This window comes from Alligator sinensis, unplaced genomic scaffold (genome assembly GCF_000455745.1).
Source record: "Alligator sinensis unplaced genomic scaffold, ASM45574v1 scaffold1841_1, whole genome shotgun sequence".
Lineage (NCBI taxonomy): Eukaryota > Metazoa > Chordata > Crocodylia > Alligatoridae > Alligator > Alligator sinensis.
The window spans coordinates 434,494-446,493 of record NW_005843034.1 but is presented as its reverse complement, the minus strand read 5'-3'; the positions used below and the strand labels follow the sequence as shown (position 1 = coordinate 446,493).

General features: G+C 42.0%; 1 protein-coding gene across 2 annotated transcripts in view; it reads left to right on the top strand.

Moving 5' to 3' along the window:
* The first annotated feature begins 472 nt into the window (after nt 1-472).
* Nucleotides 473-12,000, top strand: part of MYPN (myopalladin) — a 20,040-nt gene continuing 8,512 nt past the window's right edge. Inside the window, exons 1-4 of one of the 2 annotated variants that reach the window (XM_006036859.3) lie at nt 473-627; nt 3,095-3,302; nt 4,782-4,947; nt 9,388-9,521. In XM_006036859.3, the coding sequence (XP_006036921.2) occupies nt 538-627; nt 3,095-3,302; nt 4,782-4,947; nt 9,388-9,521 (598 nt within the window). In that variant the 5' untranslated portion in view covers nt 473-537. Of the gene's footprint in view, nt 628-3,008; nt 3,303-4,781; nt 4,948-9,387; nt 9,522-12,000 lie in introns of both variants that reach the window. The other variant, XM_025193237.1, reaches the window with a different exon arrangement.

The following is a 12,000-nucleotide window of genomic DNA, read 5'->3' as shown; positions in this document are numbered from 1 at the left end:
AAGGAAGGAAGGAAGGAAGGAAGGAAGGGGGAGTTGGCCTCTGTTTCACTCCCCCTATCTGTAAAATGGGGGGAGGAAGTAATTCCCAATCAAGGTACCAGTAGGGTTCAACTCACTCATATCTGTCAAGTTTTTTGAGATCAGCAGGTAGAAGGTACTACTAAAAGTGCAAATTAGTAATAGTAGCAGTAGTAGAGGTCAGTCAGCCATTGTTTCAATGGAGCTGGGGGGAAAATGGTTAAATTTGCAAAACTGCAAAAAACCCCAACCCCAAAAACACCCAAAATGACTAATTTTACTTGCTATATTATACAGCTCATTTAACAGTCGTATTAAATAAAAACTATGCCATTATTATGTTTACTTAAGACCTGTTTCGGGTATTGCCTTTTTAGTTTTACTAAACATCTGTTCAATTTTCTCACTTTCTGCCCTGCACTAAATTTTAGAAAAACTGTATTTATTTCTTCTTAACATACATGTATCATTTTGTGTTGCAGGACTAGGTCCCGAGTGCCAGAAGGAGATAAAGAACCGATGCAAGAACGCTTTTTCCGGCCCTATTTTCTACAAGCACCTGGAGATATGGTAGCTCATGAAGGGCGACTTTGTAGACTGGACTGTAAGGTACTAATTTGCTTTCTTTGTTCTTTGCTGCTGCCCCTGTCACCCCTCCCTTAGTTACACTACTGAGATGTTTTGCCTACACCCTGCCCAATTCAACACATTATGTGGAATGACAAATTCACATAGCATATATCAAAATCAGAAGGCTGATTTATGTTGGTGTTCACTCTACAGTATATTGCTTGTCTTTTGCCTGCCTTTTGGCAGAGGTGCAGATACAAGGAACCTGTACAAGAATGCAGGGATACTTCTGCTGAGTTCTCTGGCTACCAGGTCCTTGAACATGAATGCTTATAGCACATAACCATGGGACAGAAAGCCATTTATATTCTACATACTACTCATTCCAAGGCTCAAACCTTGTATGAATTGATAGCCTTTGAACACCAGCACTTCTAAAAGTGTGGAGCAGAGTCAAATTACACAGAAAAGAAAGAACTCCCAAGTTTTTGACCCACACTCCCTTTTAGGAAGTTGCAGGTCATAGGGATTAGCAAATGTTCTTGTCATTTCTGCAGAGTTCAGGGATCCATAAGGAATACCAGCAGCAGGCATCACAGAGCTCGGGCCATAAAAAAAAAAAAAAAAAAAAAAAAAAAAAAAAAAAAAAAACACAAAGACCCGGGGACCAAAAAAAAAAAAAAAAAAAAAAAAAAAAAAAAAAAGGAAGCTGCTCCACAAGGTAGCTCCACCCATTCCCAGCAATCCAAACAACTAGGTCTGTGCAAAATGGCTATGTTTCGTTTAAGTTTCAGATTTGGCCATTTCAGGGGACAGTTATTCATTTCGGTGTTTTGGATCACTGTTCCATTTCAATTCGGCTGAAACTGTTTCAGAGTTCCGAAGCTGTTTCAGAAATTCGGATTAGCCGGGGAGATGCAGGCACTTTCCGGGAGCTGGGGCAGCTCCAGCAGTCAGCCAGAGCCTGGCACTGCTCAGCCCCAGCAGCCCCAGCTCCCAGACAGCACGCGGTGCCCTGTCGAGCTGCACTGTACCCGCGCCATGAGGCAGCTGCCGCGTGGTGCCAAGCCAGCAGGGGGGCAATCCCTGCTGCCCCCCATTTCCCCATGGTGTGTGTGTGGGGGCGGGGGGGGTCTGCCATCAGCCCTCAGAGGCCCCAATTGCCACTGCCATAGCTGGTGAGTGCAGAGCTTCTTTTTTTGTGTGTGTGTCAAGGCTGGGGCCAGGCAGGGGATGGGGCCGGGCAGGGCAGCCATAGGGGCTTCTCCTGAGGCTCCTTGGGCTGTTCCTGCCTCTCCCTGGGCAGGGGGAGTCACAGGAGAAGCCCCCATGGCTGCCCTGCCCAATCCTATCCCCCATCCAGCCCCAGCCTCCTGGCACTTTAAAAGAAGGGCTACGGGGCTATGCTGGACTATTCCCGGGGGTGCCTCCAAAACATTTGGGATGGTTCATTTCTTTTCAGAGATAGTTTCATTTAGTTTTGGAGATGGTTTTGGAACCTTCTGTTTCATTTCGGATTCAGTGTTTCAGGCACCAAAACAGACTGAAACACCTCTGAAATGAAATAGCTGCCAAAATTTTGCATAGCCCTACAAACAACCATCCTGTCACTATTCCCTATACCATGCATGTGGCTGGTCCCCATCCTGAAGGAAGTAGAAGGAAGTTAATGCTGGTCTGAGAAGCAGCAACACCCAGATCTGCTGACCTGTCCTTAGGAATAATCTAGAGCTTCCTGAGAGAGCATGCCACTGAAGCTAGTTACTCCCCAGCTGTTCTTCTACCAGTGCCTCCAAAGTTCCAATAGCATACTCTAATTTCTGGAATACACACGGGACATTTTTGAGTATGGGTAAGCAGATATGTATAGGAGAAAAAGTCCTAAAGAGTGTAACAGAGAATGAGTCTTTCTATAACATGTTGTATTAACTTATAGAATTCTATAGCATGTTGGTTGAAAATTGTGAAGAAAGGATGTGTTTAAATTTGTATTAGACCAACTCAAATAGTTGGGAAAATTCTTCTTTGCAAGCTTTTGGGTACAAGTACTTGCTATCCTGTAAAAGGTATTGGATTTACCCAAAGAACCTTGTCTGCCTGTGCCCTTAGACCAACATGGCTAGAACCTATACCCCTTTACATTTGTATTAAGTATAGCATACTCATATCTAAATGAACTGTAAGCCCCCATTGATTTTCTCTCTATTATATTCTATAAAGATTCAGACCTGATTTTAAGTGACCCTTTGAACTGATCATTTGTATAATCTGAAGTCAAAAGATTCTTAACATTTTACTTTTTAAAAATTCTTATTTGTAGAACCAGATTTTCTTTCCTAGAAATATTTAGGGGGAAAAAAGCTGTTTATCCCAGAACATTTCTGCTCTCTCTGGCCTCATTTTCTCTCTCCTACATCCAGATATCTGAAGATAGACTTACTTATTGTGGTGCGGAATTCTGTTTACCAGTCTGTCGGTTGCCTCTAGCTGTTTCATTGTCTGTTAGGTGAGTGGGTTACCAACTCCAGACCTGATGTGGCTCCTGAATGGCAAACCTGTGTTACCAGATGCCACCCACAAGATGCTGGTCAGAGAGAATGGAATTCACTCTTTGCTTATTGATCCCCTTACACAAAAGGATGCAGGAACTTACACGTGCATTGCAACCAACAGAACAGGACAAAACTCATTTAGCTTGGAGCTTACTGTTGTAGGTAAGAATTAGTAATGTAGCAAGAAACCCTTTTGTCTGCCCACTCCACCCCCCCAATGTGAAACTCCTCCATATGGCAAAAGCCCCTCTTTTAGTATCTGCCCCCTTTTGGGGATGCTTTCTCTTTTCTACCTTTTCTTCCTTCCTCTCTCTTTTTCTTTTATTATATCATTACTATTTTTATATAAGGTATATTTGTAGTGAAATTAGAGCTTGTAGATGCTTTTACAAATGTACTTTAAGTTTAAAAGTAAGTTGTACCATATAACAATGTTAGCAAGAGCAGGAATCTCTGTATGGAGCAGGTCCCTGGATGAATCATGGTTGATTGTGTAACACAGTATCTAGTCTGGATAAGCATGTTAATGAGCAGCAATTAACACCTACAAAATCAGAGACCAAGGAGAGGAAAGAATCAATAAAGAGCCAGGAATTCCCGGAAACTTCACTGTTAAAGGTACAGAAGCCCCTGTTTGAACTAATCAACACTGGAAACAGACCCTTGGGGCTGAAATACCCCCTGATCAACCACTTCCAGAGCTCTATTCATCACGGCAGTGAATCAATCAAAATTCATCAATGGATTCCTGAGACTGCATGTACGTGTGGACGTGACCCCTGGGGCTGACAGCTGCCATCCAGCAGCTACCAAGAAGGATGTCCCTTGAGGTCAACGACCCTTGGATTGGGTTAACCCAAGAATTGGGGAGTCACCAAAGTCTGCCAGAGAGGGTTAAAAGGCAGCAAAGAATGACCCCCAATGATGCTCTCTTTGACCTGACCAGCACCCTGCCTGTCCAGCCAGAAGGACCAGCCAGCGACCCCCTTCTGAAGCAACATCGCACTGAAAGAAGCCTCAACTGGCCATCGACGGAGGACTCCAGTGCTTGGGGATAGGTATATCTTGACACCAGTGCTTAGTGTTCAGAGCTAACTACTGTGAGTATGTGTGTTTATGTGAATGTGTGTGTGTTTGAGGGGATCAGCACCAAGGTTTATGGTCTGACGTTTGCATCCGTTCAATAAACTAGAATTTTATGATTATCCTGTGAGTTGGTGCTTTGTAGCTAACAGTAAAATGCTTAAAGAAAAGACTATGCGGCATTATATTGTGCTTATTTGTATATGTTACTTTTTAGGCACTAAACTTGAGTCTTCTGTCATACAAGTATAAGTCAGGAGTGACTCCACTGACGGCAAAAGAATTTTACTATGTAAAACGTAAAGTATAAAGTGTTGCAATGAAAAGAATCAGGTCCAGGGATTACTCTGTAGTTGGGCTGCAGTTGCTCTCTACACTTACAGCAGCTAGGTTTGGACACCTATGTATTTAAACTTATCTTTTTTCTACTTTTACCTCCTCACCTTGACATACCAGTCTTCCCAACCTTCTCCCCAGAAAAGGCAGAGCCTTGGATTTTAAAAGTAAAAACACTGTAAGAATCACTGATGTACAGCAATTGTTCCTCTTGTTTTTCAGCAAAGGAAGTCAAAAAAGCCCCAGTATTCTTGGAGAAGCTTCAGAATTGTGGGGTCCCTGAAGGGCACCCAGTCAGATTAGAAGGCAGAGTGATTGGAATGCCACCGCCAATGTTTTACTGGAAGAAGGATAATGAAACCATCCCAGCACACAGAGAAAGGATGAGGTATTGTACATTACACAGATAATGTCCTTGCAGCTGGGCTGACTATTGCAATAATTTTTTTTTTAACGATAAGAGCAGGTTGTGCCCTCTCTCTAGCCAAAATGCCAAAAGCATAAGAAAATGTGTGTTAACAGAATGAATAGGAGAGCAAAATCAACTTCCTTGATTCAGAATTAGGAGCAGAGCTGTAGTACAATCCTCTCCGATCCCACAGCCAGGGCTCTAGCCAAAAGACTGCTATAGTGCAGTAGCCCTTCTGAGCTATCTGCATGCCATATTGTTGGAACTGGTCCTATGGCTCAACTCGCCTCAGAGAGCCCTCTCCCACATGTGGCCAGTCAGCAACCACCTTTCTAGCAACATATAAATCTTTGCCTGAACAACAATGACTTAATATGTACCTCTGTACCAGGATGAATTTAATTCTGCCTACCTTTCTGTTTTCATCAGTTCCTCTCTCCTTGCTGCTCCTCCCACCTTAAACCTAACCATTTTGTCAACATTAACTGTTAGGCTTACCACTATTATCCTGTACTTTAAAAATATAAAAGTAACACTCATGACATTTTATATTTTAAAGCAAAACTCAGAGAGTTCAGCTGGCTAACCCATCAGCAAAGTGCTTCTGAGATCTATCATTGCAAGGGTCCTTTAATTTTTAAGGGGGGCGGGATTATTATTGCTATATTTGATTAGAGAGAAATCAGATGCTGCTGCATCTTTACAAACAGATGGGAGAATTATTCTTTATAATTTAGGGACCTATTTAAATTGCAGTTTCGTGGATTTTGCAGAAATCACATAAAACAGCATTGGCTGCAATCCAGCTTTGGCTGCGATCTCTTGCAAAATCAACCCAAAAAAACCCACTTGTGACAGACTGAGTGAAGATGCCCTTTGCCAATCAGCAGCAAGGTGCAGGGCAAAAGAGCGGTAGTGATGTAGACTGAGTGAAAGTGCCCTCTGCTAATTGGTGGGGCCATCAGCAATGCTTGCTCAATCAGTGGCAAGGTGTGGGGCTGCCATGAAATGCCCACAAAATTGGCTCTGCATGCCATAGCAAGCCACAAAAAGCCCTTCATCTCACAGCAACCTAGGGTGGTCCCTATATATAACCCAAGAGAAGGAGCTTTGCTTAAGGCACTATTCCATAGCATAACATATCTACATTCAGAAAGCAATCCCTTTCAATCTACAGGCCCAAAATGCTGGAGAACACACAATTTACAACTACAAGGAGGCTGTCCAGCTTTTATTGCTCCCAGGACTTAGGCAAAAATTGTTGTTGTGCCAGAGAAGGGATTACCAGAGCAGAAAAATAAGTTGTGCCAGAGAAGGGATTACCAGAGCAGAATTCAGAAGTCAGAAAAGGTGTGCGAACCCTCCTAGCTCTAAAATGGCCCCATCCCCACCCCAATATCACCCTACTCTGGGCACGAAAAAGTAGTGCAAACCCATTGCCTTTATCAGTAGACACACAAAAGTTGATCTGCAACATTAACATGCTCCCATTTTTGTGATCCAAAAATGGTTTCACCCAATTCAGCCTTTGGGGTTTCCATCTTTCACAGGCACAAAGAGTTCTGTCCTCTCTTAGTCATTATTAAGTAGAACAATACATAATTCATTGACTTTAAAATAAAATCCTGGTAGGGAAATCTCTCTGAGCCTCTACCTGACATTGATCCTTTGAGATTCTTATAACGAGTCAGTATCTTTGGTATTAAGGTTCCCAGAAGAGATATCTCATGAGAGCTACAGAAAGGACAATCATTTCCTTCTTCTATGAAAAGAAATTGCAGTACAGAATTATAGTAGCCTTCTTTTGCCCATAAAATTCTAGAAACCTGAATTCCCTTAAGGTTTGTAGGGTGCAGACCATTAAAAAGTTCCATTTGTTATACAGAGATTTTTAGAAAATAATGTTCATTATTCACACAGTGACAAGCAAATTTGCATTAAGCATCTCATTAATTTTTTAAGGCAAGCATAAAAGTGGCTGTGTCAGACATTAAACCCACCATAAAATAAACTCAGCATCAGCAAATCTCTTTCCAGAAGGGCTTGTGTTTGTAATAAATGCTGGTTTTGAAATTTTGCATTTTTGTGGGCAACAGCAACATATTATCAAAGTATACTCTTTGGCATTCATTTTTTGTAGAAATAGATACAAACAATTTAGATCATGATTTTTCCCCAAACTTTAGGATAATCACATCTAGGATCTTGGTTTAGAATATTAGAGATAGGAAGTAACAGCAGCATTTAAATACAAGTCCCACCATAGATTTCAGCCTACATTTCTGAAGCTCCAGGGTATTTGAACTCAATGTTTCGGTTTATATATATTCACTGCTTTTTAGATGGAAAAAAGAACAACCTACTGCAATATATTTCCTTGGCTTTGGTTAGACAATAAATTAATTATTTTCTCTCTTCTATGGAATTCTACCTCAGTATAAATCTGTTGATCAACTTAATGTTTTAATTAGGGCCAAACAGCTACTCAACAATAAGTTACTGCCTCCCTGCTATCCATTACGAGTAGTAGTTGAAGCATGATGGATGTGTGCCCTGGACTGCCTCACTTTTAATTATTTTGGATAAAATTCATGGCATGCATAGACAATGAGTATTCAGCCATACATAGGTGCACCAACAAGGTAAAATCCACCGCTCCACCCTAAAGCCACAAGGTGGGATTGTACACAGCAGGGCTAGCAGCACAAGTGTTTTTTACCTTGTTACCACCAGAGCCCTAAACTTCTAGCATCACCTGTGTAAAGCGTTAGGACTACTGGATCCACAGAAATACCAATTGGCAGCCATTCTTCCCAGTTTACCCCTGTCTTGCCCCCACTGATATCTCCCACACTAGCTTATGTAAAACCGAGAGACATTTTCTACAGAGTAAAGAGGATGCAGTTGTCCCCCAAATAACTGCTCCATTCATGTTACCTGAGCAGGTTAAGGGTCAACATGACCCTTTAGGAGTAATACTTCTAGAGCTGGCTGTAAAAATGGAATGTCAATCCCTCATGAAGAAGGTTAGAGGTTTCATTTCAATTGAGAACAAAACAAAATCATGAATATCAGAATCTTCCCTTAAAGGAAACACTTCAGCTTGGGAGCATATGAGTGACACTGGACACATCTATATGTGCTATTAGTTCAAAATAGGTTTAATGCACAGGAAAAATACTATGCAGTAAGCCTACCAGGGAGCACATCTACACATGCTCCCTCTTGGGAGCAGATTTGCACCCACTGCGAGTAGCCCACTAGGGGGCTACTCCTGCCCTGCTCTGCCCTTCTACAGCAGCCAGGGGGAGCTCCTGATGTGCACAGGGCCAGGAGACAGCTGCTGCTACAGAGTTTTCCCACCCCATGCACATAGGGACAAGCCCTGTGCCTAGCAGGGTTTCCCCATGCAGTCCTGGGCTGGCCGGGAACTGTCCTGTTTCAGGGGCAGGGCCCATCCAGCTCCAGGCTGCACAAGAGAAACTCTCCATGTGCAGCCTGGAGCTGGCTGGGACCTGCCCCAGAATGGGACAGTTCCTGGCCAGCCCTATGCTGCATGGGGAACTCTCCACAAGTAGCCCAAAGCTGGCTGGGACCTGCCCTGGCTCCTGGTGGGAGCTGGGAGCTCAGTAGTGTCAGAACCAGGGGACTTCCCCCATCCCCTGTGGCTTCCTAATGTAGGGACTGACCAGGAGTAAATTTGCTTCTGGCCAGCGTCTACATATGCTGGCAGTTACTACGCAAGTAGTTTACTACTTGTATTTACAGGTAGCAACTAACTGCCTAGTAGACTAATTTACTGCACAGTAACTGTGCACATGTGTAGACAGCGATGCTTTACTGTGCAGTAGATTAGTCTACTGCACAGTAAAACATCTTGTGTAGACACACCCACTGTCACCTCTCCCAGGTCTCCTGTCTGCTGATGTAAACCCCTGGGCTATCAATGGAAGGACAGACCAGCGAACAGAGAAGCCCTAACTCTGTGACATTCCATCCCACTTAACAAGCTTTCCCAATGGAGGCTGGAAGCCCTGAGCTACTGTAAAGCTTGCAGGGAGTGAGGAAGGTCTGCTGGCAGAGAGCCAGGCAGGTTTCTATTGGATTATTATTGCAAGCACCACACAACTGTGGGAGATTTAGTTTTTGCGAAATTGGTATTTTCTAATGGTAAAATTTTCCATTGAAAAATTTCATATGAGTTCTAATTACTCCCTTTATAAGTCTGCTTTATTAATTATATTACAACTTTGTACAATCATTAGTAGCATTTATGTGTTGCACCTCCGTTATTTGAAGGACTAAGATTTTGCAGAGCAGAACAGCACTTTATACAGGTTAGATAGCCATCATCTTAATACTAAATCGGACAGCTGATACACACTTTGAATTAGTAATTCCAACCACTTATTTTCCCAGCATGCATCAAGATACAACAGGATATGTTTGCCTTTTGATTCAGCCTGCCAAGAAAGCAGATGCTGGTTGGTATACTTTGTCTGCTAAAAATGAAGCTGGTATTGTGTCGTGCACTGCTAGACTTGACATATATGGTAAGTATCCTATTATGAACTCTGAAATAAAACTTTTACCTCATTTATTTAGACTACCCTTAACTAGGACTAAGCAGGACTGTCTAACCCACTGTTAGTCTCCTAACAAGCCATTCATGTTTGTTCATTAACTAAATTTGTAATATAATTTCATAACAATGGAAATGGAAATGTGATGCTTTTTCCCCCTTAAAACTCTCTAATTATAGGCACTATTCAAAAAATAAATTTGACAGGGAGATTTTTTTCTATTTTTTATGGCAAAATTCTCGCTAAACAATATACACTATACCATTAAAAAGTACAATCTGCCCCATTAACTTCATATGAGGACAGAATCATCGTGTGATTACATGAAAAAAAAGCAAACATTTCTAAGACATATGTATGGAGATAAATTTCATAGAGAGGCTAGTTTTCGGTTTAGGATGTTGTTTTGTGCATAAGAGTAAATTGAGCCATGGAGTCGCATAGTAAATCCAGACCTTTGCTCCACTAAAATACCTCCCATATTTTATTAATCTACTTTTCAGTTTGGGGAAATGACAGTTATGCAACTCAGTAGCTAGAACAATTTAAGCAGTTGAGGAGTTGAAGAAATAAATAAATTTTTCTTTTTGGGTTGTAACCTAAGTCTAAACTCTCTTGGCCTTTTGATGCAGTGACCAACCATCTGTATATCCCAGTATTCCCCCCGAAACAGAACTTTGTGCCAAATTTGTTTGCTCCCATACTGGCCTGCGACTCCCCACCTCACGTTCTCAGGACATCAGGCAGTGCGTTGCTGCATCTGCCCAAGAAGACACAGCAAGACTTGTAAAATCAGAGGACACTGCCCAGTGGTTTCAGCTCAGCAGAACAGGCACTATAGGGGGTCAGTCCATGGTGCCACATGCGACCTGTGCCCCAGAATCCCTATGCTGCATGCAGCATAAAGTCCAGCCCATGCACCATGGGCAGTGCATGCCTCATGCTAACCCTGGAGGCTGACACATGCTGGGTATGGTGTGCGAAGTGGACCCAGCATCGTGGCTGCTCCACAGGAGGTAATCCCAGTGTGGCCCACAGACCAGCTCAGGGATGCTCATCTGGCCCATGGGGCTGAATGAGTTTGACACCCCTGATCTAGGCACTAATACAGTGATTCTCAACCAACATGCTGCAGTACCCTGGGGTGCCTCAAGATCCTTTCAAGGGTGTCATGGGGTGCCACATATTAGCACCGCTGGTGTGCAAACATGATTCCCAGGATAAACCCAGAGATTTCAAACAGGAATACACAGTGTCCAAAACACTCTGCCGTGCTGTGGTCTGAGTTCTGTGCAGGAGAAAAAATACTCTATTATTATTTGTTTGTAGTCCAAAAATGAGTGAAAACTAAAAGCTGGCATTTTCCAAGAGGTGCCTTGAGACTATCAAGGGGTGCCATGACACTGAAAAGGTTGAGAACTACTGCGCTAACGAAAGCAATAACTTAATGTAGAAAGACTTTTTTTTCCTTACACATCAAGGCCCCTGGTCTATAACTCCGTATCTTTACTTCATAAAAACATTCCAGTTGTCTACTCAGAGTAAACTCTAAAATGTAAGATTAGCTCTAAATACTGGTGTTTCAGGAATCTGTCCACTAAGAGCCTAAAAATGTTTTTTTTGATACCTGAGCATTTCATTTGACTTGATCAGCTAATTGATGTGCTTCCACTATGACATGCAGAACCACCACCTACAAATCATTCTGTCTTGAGCACTGCCTAAACCTACAATATTCAACAACTATGAACCTTTAGAGCAAAGTGTACATATATTGCAATAACAGCTTAGCTAACATCTAATTATAATAAAGGAGATTATCTTGAATGACTAAGCATACAATTATACCACACACATACATATGTCAAGTCATTGCACTGTAGCATTACTTACAAGGAGGAAAACTTTCAAATCTCTTAAAAAACAATTTTAACCAATTTTAAATAATTGTTTCACTACCTGCAATAACAAAAACAACCAACAAACGCAGTGGAATCCATCCACATCCCTGTTAGTTTTCTGCCATCTGGTGGACATAGAATTGCATTTTATACTTAATGCCTCCTTGATATATTTGAGGAGCTAGAGAGATTGCCATATTAAAAAAATAACCTAACTGAACCTAAATGAAATAAACTAAATATATTGTTAGCGTTCCAAACATTGAAGGAGATAAGTTTAACAGACACACACGTGATACAGATCACAAGAAAGGAAAAGAATTGTTTATGGTGGGTCAAGCAGGAAAAATGAGATAAGAACATTTGGAAGGGAAGCCTCATCATTTTATCAATTTGAAACTAAACTAGCAAATGGGCCAATCCTGCAGTGGCAGGTGGACCTGATATAGTTATAACAGATCTTCTCCAGGTCCACCCTCTATACTTTTCAACACACCAAGTTTAAAGAAAAAATATGAAGTATAGTCAACAGAAGAGCTATCAAACAG